Source organism: Dermacentor silvarum, chromosome 6 (genome assembly GCF_013339745.2).
Source record: "Dermacentor silvarum isolate Dsil-2018 chromosome 6, BIME_Dsil_1.4, whole genome shotgun sequence".
In the NCBI taxonomy this organism is placed as follows: Eukaryota; Metazoa; Arthropoda; class Arachnida; order Ixodida; family Ixodidae; genus Dermacentor; species Dermacentor silvarum.
Window position 1 is genome coordinate 178,837,911 of NC_051159.1, and position 12,494 is coordinate 178,850,404.

General features: G+C 40.9%; 2 protein-coding genes across 5 annotated transcripts in view; one reads left to right on the forward strand and one right to left on the reverse strand.

Annotated features, from left to right (window-relative positions):
- The window catches only part of LOC119456469 (ubiquitin-60S ribosomal protein L40), a 578,246-nt gene that overhangs the window by 485,822 nt on the left and 79,930 nt on the right, over positions 1–12,494 (forward strand). The window lies entirely within an intron of this gene.
- LOC119456465 (protein turtle-like) overlaps positions 1–12,494 on the reverse strand; it is a 79,726-nt gene that overhangs the window by 14,898 nt on the left and 52,334 nt on the right. For 2 of the 4 annotated variants that reach the window (XM_037718275.2, XM_037718273.2), the window contains exons 14-16: positions 10,565–10,666; positions 6,956–7,096; positions 6,272–6,353 (exon numbers count right to left, since the gene is read on the reverse strand). In XM_037718275.2, the coding sequence (XP_037574203.1) occupies positions 6,272–6,353; positions 6,956–7,096; positions 10,565–10,666 (325 nt within the window). Of the gene's footprint in view, positions 1–6,271; positions 6,354–6,955; positions 7,112–10,564; positions 10,667–12,494 lie in introns of all 4 variants that reach the window. The other 2 variants (XM_037718274.2, XM_037718272.2) reach the window with 1 other exon arrangement.

Sequence of the window (12,494 nt, forward strand, 5' to 3'; positions counted from 1 at the left end):
GTTTTTACTGCTCTAATACACCGCTGCATGTCGTTAATATGTTTCTGCATATTTAGGCTCTGCACCTGGCTGGTGCTTCTTTTTTTTTACTTTGATACTGTTGCGAGTTTGCCATTTATGTGTGCACTTTGTTGTAAGGCCCCATTACTCAATGCCCCACGTAGGGGCCTTGTAAGGTATTTTACAAATAAATAAGTAAAACATGAGAACTTAAGTAGTGGAGCAGGCTATATATGCAGCGATCGTTCGCACTCTCTGAAGAGCCCTGTGCATGCAAAGAAACTACTTGTTTGCTCCTAATGCTCCATTTGTGCTTTTAATAAACAACACTTCATAGCGTACTAAGTAAAATTTGCTAACTTTAAGAATACTGAGATGTAAACATCATTTTGGTAACGGCTATACAATATTTGAAAATTATTCGATAAGTATTTGATACTCAATTCGCTTCGCTTCTGGCACTCTCCGATTTGCATTCGATTCGGTCTCAAAAATCACTATCCACCTTACAACGTTTTTTCTAAAATTGTTGAAAAAATCTGGTAAGGACGTGTTTTTGGGCTAGTTGGTTCTTCATCATCAAGTAATAGACAGCGCCAGAATATACACGGGACCAAACGACGAGTTCTACTGATTGTAAAAAGCAGAATTTGGATTCCCGTAACTCTGCACGCAAACCAGACATTGCCCTTCTGTGAACTTCATATTTTATAGAATTCGAAATGCAGGGAAGTGTGATATATGAGCTAAAAATATACTATACTAATCTGAGAGTAGGACTTTTGCAAAACTCTCGTAAACATTGTAACAATCTCACGTAAACTTTTAGCTCATACATCACACTTCCCTGCATTTCGAAGTGTCTGTCTCGTTACTCGTCGTTTGGTCCCGTGTATATTCTGGCGCTGTCTATTACTTGATGATGAAAAAATCTAAATTTAAGAAAACTGAATCATGAAGTTTACAACTTTGTAGCTCAGCAATGAAAAAACGATATATCACAATTCTGTTAAGTGCAACTATTGAGACATCTAAAGTGAACAAAATAATGTATTATGCACTGTTCTGAAATATACTACTAATCTGAGAGTAGGACTTTTGCAAAACTCTCGTAAACATTGTAACAATCTCACGTAAACTTTTAGCTCATACATCACACTTCCCTGCATTTCGAATTCTATAAAATATGAAGTTCACAGAAGGGCAATGTCTGGTTTGCGTGCAGAGTTACGGGAATCCAAATTCTGCTTTTTACAATCAGTAGAATTCAGTTTTCTCAAATGTAACAAATTTCAGTAAAATAGTTTCAGCAGATGTCTAATAAAAGCATTTCTGAATTTAGCATGTATCTGAATGGGGAGGAGTCGGCCACGTAGTAAGGCTTCCTCTGAATGAGAAATATACAATCTGAGCACCACATAGAAGACGGCGCTTGATAATAACTGTTACGCTTGAAACGACAGCTTCAGCACACGAGCAGGACATGGGAAAAAGAGAATGGACAGTGATATGCTGTCCACATTAAACTTAGCGTACTGCCGCAAACGCTGTTGCAGCATACGGAGTGTTTCCGACCAAAGGGCTTTAAATTGGTACATGGCCCTCTTTTCAGCAACATTTTTGGTTAAAAAAAATTGCAGAAATAAAATAATGTTTACTTATATATGTATATATATATATATAAATGATCGCACAATGGAGGCATTGTTGTAAATGTTTCAAAGGTCAAAAGTTGAAAAACTTGAAACTGCCTTGAAAAAGAGGGTTCTCCTCTTGAAACTGTTGGCATAAACAAACTTTAAGTTTTCAATTAAGACAACTCCTCCATTGTGCCGTCATTTCTACAAATAACAACTGGCCCATTGATCGTCTACCTTATCATATATATATATATATATATATATATATATATATATATATATATAGGGTGTTTCATTTTAGCTGCACCAAATTTTTAAAAATTGCCCGTGGCAGATAGCAGAAATATAATCCTTGACCTAAACTACTCGTTGAGGCGGCCATTACTTCCACGAGAAATCAAAACGCCTAATTGAATAATTAACATAATTACGCTAATTAACTTTTTAATTAATTATTTTACGGCACCTTTCAATTTACGAATTATAGCCGTTGAGTTCGCAAGGCGTATCCACTTGGAATGAATTCTCAGGACTGAACCAGTGTCGAGATATTAATTTTCAAAGTGTCCGATGAAATGCATTGGTGTTCAAGTTACTTTTGTGCTTCAATGCATAAAACAGCGTTTTCCTCAAAAAGTTACCTGGAACGCCCATGCATTTCGTCGGACACATTGAAAATTAAAATCTGGGAACTGATTCAGTCCTGAGAATTTGTTCCAAGTGGATACGCCTTACGAACTCAACGGCTATAATTCGTAAATTGAAAGATGTGCCGTAAAATAATTAATTGAAAAGTTAATTAGCGTAATTATGCTAATTATTCAATTAGGCGTTTTGATTTCTCGTGGAAGTAATGGCCGCCTCAACGAGTAGTTTAGATCAAGGATTATATTTGTGCTATCTGCCGCAGGCAATTTTTAAAAATTTGGTGCAGCTAAAATGAAACACCCTGTATATATATATAATATAATAGTGAATGAGAAATATAGAAATGCTGCTCTTGCAGCCTGGAACAAAAGCAACAGCCAGACATATGCTGAGGGGATCAGATTAGCCGCAGGCAGGTGTTAGTTTGTTAAAATCATGGCAATGGTTTCAGACCTAATGAAAATGTCAACACCACCAGAGTAGATTGGGTAAGTAAGTGCGATCAATAGACAAAAATGTTTTCGGAGAACAAAAGCACACTTGAGCATGAAATGAAGTGGTGAGAAAGGCAACGAAGTGAAGAAAAGGAGGTTCACCTTTTTTCCTCCGTTGGTGGCAATGGTGTCAGTTGTGTGAGAGAGGGAGAGAAAGACAGAAGGAGAGAAAAAGCGGGCGGGGAATGAACGACGTCAACGGCAGGTGGATGCGCAGAGAGCCAACCCTTCTGCACCAACCATGCAGCTTGAAAGATATCACATCTGATAATCTGAGCAGCGAAAGTGACACATCCATGCTCTTAACCCTTGGTGTAAAACAAGCTCCTTAGGTGTGGACAGTGTGCCTTGCAGGAAGGGCTGATAATGTCCCCTGGTTCGAAGCAATGAGATGACTGGTCATAGGTCTGTCATGTGAGAGGTGGCAATTCCTTGCTAATGGAAATCTGCGCTCTTGTAGCACTGTTTTCTAACAAATTGCACACAGCCGCTCAAGAGAAATGTCAGCATGCATGCGCACAATGCTCATGACAACAGCAAATGATACAACCACATGCTGCCTTCACTCTGTTGCCAAGTCGACTGAGTGGAGCATGAGAATGTTCTGCTTAGCTACTTTGTAATTTTACAGACAAGCTGATTCACATCGTCATTCACATCTTCTCTTGTCTCTGGGAGATGCACTCACAAAAAATGTGATATCAACAAGCTGAGCCCCTTTTTTACTAGGTGACAGTGCAATGATCGGTCTGTTAAAGGCCAATGCAAAGGGACATTATCTGGAAGCATCATGTCAGAATTTGTTGTGCTGTGTCCACACCTGAAGATGTATGTCTTACACCATATCCCAACCTCACCAACCCTGTGCCATGCAGCCTTGAAAAGTTAATATGAGGCAAGTGCACACCTTGCTGAATGAACTCAATAATGTGATCCCAGCTTTTTATTTAAATTATGCTGCAATATGCAGTGTCATAGCACAACTACACTGCATATATGTATATTCTTCTCACACCTGATTATGAACTGAATAAAACTTAATTATTCTGCTTAATAAAAAATGGAAGACTGTAAGACCAGACATATCGACTGCTACAAGCAACAATGGGCAACAGTATGAGAGGCTTCTGATTGCTTTCATCATTATTGAACAAACCATGACTTTACCACACAACAGTGACTTCTGCACCCTAAGAAACATGGCACAGCCCCCTTTTACTTCTCATGTGCCGCAAACACTGCTGCCATGAGCCTTTTCTGCTTGATCTCGAGTAACTATAGCATTATTCATGTGCCATCATGCAGCAGTGTGCCCTTTGGTTGACGTTTCCCACTGGTTGACACAACCTGTAGCTTTGGCTGCAAAATTGTGGGCCTGATGTGCCAGGATACAGAAACATGCCTGGCACAAAGCATTTATGTTCTACCGCCTAAGTGCATTATCCCAGGGCACAATTTATGTTCAAAACTTCGCTGCACTTCTGGAAATAACATGTAACCAATTACATTTATCACAAGATTTCAGCATCATAACTTGAAGAATGAATATTTTTTCTTTTTTTTTTAAGTTTTGGTCTCAGGCCCAGCTTCTTTTAAGTGCATTTCCTACAAGTGCAGTAAATTTTTGAACATGATGTAACACTACCTACCTCTGTTCGTTGAACAACTGTCATGACTTGGTACTGATGCCATGAGAAAAGTTCTCAACAGACTTTGACATTACAGAGGTTTTCATTTTTTGCGACATTTGTGTATGAGATACATGGCAAGTAAAGTGTGGCAAGATTTTATAGAGATTTTCCTATGGCATCAGTCACTGGCCATGTTTCAGTATAATTCAGGGATATTGTATGGTTTCAGTGAAATTTTCACAATGCGTGAATTTATCTGCAAAAGCACACAAGTGAACTCTGTACTCCATACTTGGAACTACATTGCGAAAACTACACAGGACGAAAAGAAAAGAAGACGGACAAGACATTGAACTATCTGTGCTCTATATTATGTCAAGAGCAGGGCTAGATAAGACCACAAAGGAGTGACACACACCAAAATGTGCTCAGACCTTTAATTACGTTAATATGACCACTGCCTAAGACTAACATTTAGTCACTGGCATATAACATCATGCACAATTTAGTTGGCAACTCATCAGCTGTTGGGTACCGTAGTCTCTTTTATAGTGATAGCAATTATATGGACACTCCAAGCGCATTGTTGCCGTCAGCATCAACGTCGCCTTGATGTTCCGTATAAAGTCCAAGGGCGATAACATCGTCGCCGCGCGCCGTATGTTGTATGTGTGAGTGAAAGCACGAGAGGGGAGCCGATGATCACAGCTCAATCTAGCACGCGTGAGGGAGGAAAGCGGAGAGCAAATGCGGCGTCCTCTGTTGTGCGAAAGGCCGTTGACGGATGGGAGGGAGGGGGGGGTGGCGTTGTGCTCCGGCAGCAACTTCGTATTTCGTGACCGGGTGCAAGGGCTTGTTCATTCCTTTGTTAATGCTTGTTCATTCATTGAGCAAGCAAATGTTTCCAAGTTTATACAGCCGATAAACCTACTATCCTTACTTCGTATAGCTGTCTACTAATTTGCTATCGCAATCAATGCTCTGCCTTTCAGGCAAAACTGTGACATTTTTATCACATGGTAAGCTTGTTCCTCCAAGCACAGTCAACTCATCAATAACATGAACATCAGGATGTGAGCAATGCAGTGCAACTTTGAAGATTCAGACATTTGAGGACATTATAGGTGGCCAGTTTTGGCAACAAGCTTGGAAAATGTGACAAATCTTTTTTTTTTTTTTCCTTCGATCGGCTGTTAGTTTGGGATGATTGGTTGCACTTTCTGCAAAGGTAAAGCCACTTATTTATTTTTTATGGCAACTCAGTTTAACGAGGCAGCCAACCGATGTCTACTGTCTTTATTGGCTCTATGTTGTCTACTGGTGACTTCGGTTCTCCGCAATTCTGCAGTATGTCATTCTGTAGTTACCTAGCTGCTTGCGTGAGTTTTTAAACTGACACAGAAATAAAGGAGTGAGTTCTATGTTGGGCAGATTGGTGTCTCCTTCACAATTCGACTACAATGTTAACTGGCACTGCTATTAATGTCTCTGTTGCAGCAGCTGCTGAAACATGCGCACTCATTTTCAAGATGCGTTTAAGAATCTACAACTGCAAGTACACTTGCCAAAGTACATGCTCCCACTTTTGTGATGTTCTATTTAGTAGTCGTAATTTATTGTATTTCATTAGAGCAAAGGAAAAAAAATGAAGGAAAGACCACGGGTATCGTAACTGGCTCCCTTTTTCAACTGAGGCCTAAACTATCCTGTGGCCAAGATACGGGGTAATGCGACAGGAAAGTTAAGTAAAAGTGGTTGTAAATTAGTAAATGAAAGAAAATAGGACATAAGTATGAGGTTACAAGTGACCAAATCATAAACTTCAAGGAAAAAAGTGTGAAGAGATATGAAAACTTACTTTTTCAGTGACACAGGGCTGCCTCCATGTGAGTGGCCTCCATTACGAGCATCTGCTACAGGGCATGTCACCATCATGTACGCTGCAGGAGCACAGGTGTAGAGTCACCATGAGGAACTTGTTTGTGCACTACACAACCTTTCCATGCATGCACACAGCCAATCCCATTGAAATTCACTGCTAATGACACCTAGTCTTAACATGCCTGTCCAAAACATGTAAGCCCACAGGTATACATGTTCTAAAAATTGACAACCACGATCTAGTTTCAACAACAAAATTAAATTTCTAATTCCGATATCTGCACGACTTCATCATCTTGCAATGGCTAATGCACTTGAGTTATATGACCTAAAATTATCAAATTTCTCCTTTGTGTGAACAATGGGGAGAAGTCAAAACAAGAAATTCGCAGACTTGATATAACAGTGGCTGAACAAGAGGTGTCTCTGGAGCCAAGGTTTCGACAAGGGGACTTCTCTTCGTCAGGGAAACAACTGCTTGCCTCGGCAGCATTGGTATAGCTCATGCCTCCCCACTGGAGGTGCGGGGGGGAGGGGGGGAAGTGATCTATGTAAACGCTTGTCAAAATGTTGGCTCCATAGACATCTCTAGTTCAGGCACTGTTTATCACTGGCGAGAAGGTGACGTGGAAGAATTGCAGCAGTGAGAAATGGTACGCACCCTTCTCGGCCTTCCGCCGTTTGCGCTTGTTGCAGATCTTGACAGCGCAGACCGAGAGGATGATGGCCACGATGAAGAAGAGCACGCCACCGACAACGCCCGAGATGATGGCCTGGTCCCGCTTGTACTTGGGGCCCCGGTCTGAAACACAGCAGCCTGGTGGCGCCGCCAACAGAAACACAGCGTTCTCCTCCTCCTCCTCTTTCCTTCTCGCACTCCTCGTCCAAACAACGATGACACCACGAGTAGGCCTTGCCAGCAGCAGCGGCGAGACCAACTTGGGACAACAACTTTCCCCCTTGTGAGTCCACCTCACACCAGTCCAACACAACGTCTTGTGGCTTATGAAAAAGTAATCAACTTTACAACTTCACACAAATACGGCTTGACTCGAAACAATTTGCGCGGACAATTCAAACTTCGTGCTCTTTCAAACAACTCTCCTAATTTTGCTAGGGCTTCTATGCTTTCACCTCATCTTGAACCTGTTTTATGAGGCAGGCTAGCTAGTGCACGCTAGTTTGGGCCTACTTCTCAGCCTTTTTGTTAATAAACATTCCCTCTCTTTTTTTAACATGTTGAACTCAAACAAGGCTTTCAATTAATTTTAATAAATTTTGGGTCCCCAGTGAAAACAAACATGGCCACAAAAAAGGCTCATGAGATGACATTTCCTACGCAGAAAGAGTCAAAATGCTCCCAAATTAAACATACAGACTGGTGTATATGTTGAGGGAAGCTGTAACCAGATCTCCTCAACAAACCGGTCACACATTCACAACTTTGACATCTCGGACATGCGCACATGCACTCCATTTCTACATCTTCTCTCTGCCATAGAGCTTAGCAGTGGCTATTCAATCCCTCTTGTACTTTGCATAAAATAATTTTCTGCACATATTTTAGAATAGAATAGCTCATAGAATTCATATTTCATATCAAATTAATAGAATAGCTTGAATTCTATTGTGGACCATATTGCATACAACTTCACATATTCTTACTGTTTCTATATATTGAGGAAGTGTCTGTTGCCCCTAAGAGAGTGGATAAATGCAAGTCCGCTGTAATGTTCTTCTTCCATGCATAATGTAGCACAGATGCTCCATGCAGGCTGCAACAGGCTTCACTAAGACAAGTCACTCACTTGAACCACTCAAGCAAATGCCATGCACTTTCTTTTATTTTCATGAAGTGTGTCTGCACGTGTTCACGTCAATAATGCCAAATGTAATTCTACCCCTACTTACTATAACTGACAAAAGTTGTTATAAGCTAAAATATATTGCTGACAAGGCCAAAAGAAAATTTACCAAGGGAATCTCCATGCAATGCTAAAATGTGCTTGTTCATGCTTTTATTTGATCATTCAAGGGACCCCGCCATACTTTTTGAGCTTGGTAAGTAAATTTGCACAGTTACAAGGCAATACTTTCACAAACATCCGAGCCAAATATTATTCCTGTATCCTGTACATGGAGTGGGGAGGCCACAATTTTGCTTGAAATGTTTCCCTTCCATCAACTTATAAAAGTTTTGCCGCACCTTTTCTTCATACCTAGTAAAAGTAAAATAAATGACTACAAAGCAGATTTCTTTAAATGCCGCAACTAAGCAGTGCCTCTGGTGGAAGCAAAAGTGAATAAATGTCATCACTGATGGGACAGTGGCACCATCTAGTGGCAGAGTGCTTATACATAGCCAGCCTGTTCATACATGACCTCTAAATACTGCGGTGTGATGGAGAGTTGCAACACATAATCTCGAGGTCATGTCACCACAAAAGTTAGGTGTAATAAATGGCCACAGCATTGGGGGCATCATTCAGTACGAGTGCAGCACAGAGCTTTGAGTGCAGTAGGAAAACGAAAAGTAGTGGAAGATTATGGCAGCAACAGTGATGTGATTGGCCGAGGCCGTTTTGGAGCAGCTTCTTGGAGCAACCAGAAGTGCACTTTGGAGCAGAAAAGTGAGCTTTTGGAGCATGTGGATGCATATTTCCAAATGGAAAAATTGCCTTTGAGAGAAGCAAGTGAGCTTACAGAAGAAGGAAGCCCAATTTATGGGAAACAAGCACATTTTTACCAAGAATCATTTAGCTCAACATAAAGTTGTGACGCTAAAACATGCGAATCCTATGCATGATGACGAAGTAATGACGATGGTGGTGTGATGATGATGGCATCATAGCAATGGAATGACAACTGTATGAAGACGATGGTATGAAGAAAATTAGATGATGAAGCTGGGATGACGATAATACGACCACTACAGCATCACGATGATAGTATGACCACAAACCACTCTTAATATCTGCTTTAGCTTTCTAGTTTGCAGGAGGCTGGGCGCTAAAATGGCGGGAAATGTAGAAGTGCACATGGAGACGGGAATTTGGGGAACTCGACTACGGAAGAGCTTTAGGAGTGCGCCATGCTCGCTTGCTAAGCTACACCAGCAGAAAACAGCAATCTGGCAGCAGTGTAAGGAAGAGAAACAAGCTCAGTAGCATGTGCGATGAGTTGCCCCCGTTTAGCAAAATTTTCAGCCGTCGTGTACCCACTTGAAACCACAGCAAAGTCACATCACAAAAAGGCTTTGCTGTATCAGCAAAATGCTTTTCCATAAAGCATTAAGAAATTTATGTGCTCTCACCTCCTAAGAGCCACTTCAGCAATGGCCGGAGCCAGGACATTCTAAGCGTGGAGTAGCCCGACTCTTGCACCCACGTTTTACTTCCTCCATGTGCACACATGATGAGTGCATGTGATAAATGATGTCACTTGTTAGATAAGTTTGTTTTTTAAAGTAGCAGAAAACACCTTTTGGAGCAGCTTTGGAGCACATTATCGAAAATGTAGCAGCATGTAGCAGCATTGGAGCAGCAATCACATCCCTGCAGCAACATCATTTCATTCCTGATTACTCTCACTAGGTACAATCAAAAACATTTTGTTGGAAAAGATTTAGTCAAGAGATGCCCTTTAATACCAGACGTGTTACACACCTTTACAGATATTGTTGCAAAATTGCTTTAAGCTTGTTGTTCCAGGGGCTGAATAAGTTACTCCTCTGACCTTTTTGGCAGCCTCTAGGGCAAACTATTGCTTCCGAAGTAAGTGAGGTACTGATCATTGTATTTTGGCCAGCTTTGTACGCAGAATAGCTTCTGTGTGGGCGTACGTGTGTCATTTTCTTTGTTGCCTGAAGAATCTCACCATGGTCGGCTTGTGCGACACTTGCATTCACAATCGTAGGGTACGGTCAGCAGTTTGCTCTGCCGCACAAAACGCCGAGGTAGATTACATTGTAACGATGCGGAAGTCACAGATAAAGATGTATTTACAATATATACAAGAGTGGCAGCGACACATAAACAAGATGGCTGTCGAGACCGATTCCACCTCCACATGTCAAATTGTCTTCTTCTGACTAGTGCCACTATCGGTTGCGCCATAACAATATGCAAAGGCATGATTACGAACTTCATACGCTCCAAAATCAATCGCAGACAACTACATCTTTCTTGCGGTGCTTTAATTCATAACTAAATGAATTACTGCTAGAAATGATGGGGCGGCATAAAACAATTTCTCAATGTGAGAAACTTACCTGCCAGGGTAAGTAGTATTTCGGGGCTCGACTCAAAGGCAGAGGTAATGGAAAACGCTGAGACGCGGATGTAGAACTTGGTCCCCTCAGGCAAGTCAGTGACTGCGTTAGGAGAACATTCATTTTACAAGCTGCACTTACTCCCGCATGGGCAGTAATGCTGAGGCAAGGGATTCACCAGATCCCACACATCAAGCAAAATAATGCACCTTGATTCATTGATTATGGTGTGGTGTTTGTTGCGCAAGGGCCACCCTTGATGCATTTCATATCACTTCAGCATCTGTGTCAAGGATGATAAACTCTGAATAGCCTTTGTATCACAGAACTGGGCCTTCAGATCACAATGACTTCAAATATCTCAGAAACTTTCATATTAAGTACCCTCAGCAAAAGAGGCTTAAGAATCTCTCATTGTCCCAAATTGGGAACAGCTTCAGGATGCTGTTCATCCAGCATCCTGAAGCAACCAGGTAGTTAACAATAGCATCAACAACAATAAAAAGTAATTAAGGACCGATTAAAAATAAATTGCAACCCATCTTCACTCCAACAGCATGAGTAGGTCTGATACGCGAAAGGAGTTCACAAAACTACAGTATGCAATGATGTTAAGTACCAGTGAAAGCCATATACGAGCCTAGTACAGCTTGGTGACATTAAGTGTGAAGCCCACAATCAACAAAACATTATCAACAACGGCGGTATTGCGTAGCAGGCAAAATGTAGGAAAAAGGACAGAGAAGAGTAGAGAGCGCTAACTTCCAACTCATCTCGCGCGCTACGCAATACCGCCGTTATGAACTACGACCAACTCGCCCAAGCTATACCCTAATTATCAACAAGATTTTTAAATTACTTGACAAAAACATTAGACATAGGACTATTATATGATGCCTCTTAGCGTAGTACATTTCCTTCTTTCTTTATTGGGTGATCTATTGTCTTCCTGTTTAAGAACAAAAAAAAAATATATATATATATAGGTAATCATAAACACATATAGTATTAAGAAGTAGAAAAAGCAAATGCCTCCATGCGTGTATCTATTTGTAATAGTGTATCTACCGCTCTGTTTCACCAAGTGACAAAAACAACACAGATGACAATGCTGTGAACCCAAATGAGGCTAGAAAATTTGTATATTTGAATATGGAACCTGACACTCCTTAAGACACTCACGTTTTCTAATAAAAATCAGTATAATAGCAGACTGATTTTTCAGACTTCAATCTTTCTCACTTCTTCAATTATTTGGACTCTGCCTTGCTGCACCACAAGAATCACAGGACCAATGTATAATGACAACCAAAATGTCAATGCTGCATGATGCTTTTCTCTCTCTCTTTCTCTTTTTTTTCTGAAATATGTGCATATCGTGTCACTGATATCATTTCTGCAAAACAAAAGAACTACCTGTGCTTCTTGTGGTGGAGAGTGTTCTCAGCCTTTCAAGTACCATTAGGCAGCAAGGTCTAATAACAAAGTAATTTTTACTGACTCAACACTAGACCACAGTGGTAGGTTTCATTCACTGATACGCCATTCAAAGCACAAAGAACTCAAAAAAAAAAAAATGTTGAGGCATTGTGTTTGAGCTATGCAGGTCAGGAGTTATACAACAGCCAAGCTGAAATCAAGGCTTCGACCGACAACCGTCTGGTCGGGAAGAATCATTGAATAAAAAGGCGACGAAACGTTCTTGCATTGTTTTTATCTTTTGTGGTCGGCATCGTCGTCCTTTTATTCAACAGCCAAACTGTTGCCAAGCGATACAGTAATTACCATATCTCGCTATCTTTCCTATCAGCCAGCACGAAGAAGAAATACAGTAAGGAATGATGCATGTGCACTTAGCTGGTAGCAATGGTAGCAGCTTGAAAGTGGAATGCCAGTCTGAAGTCAGCAACTCCAGCTATTTCGTTTGCGC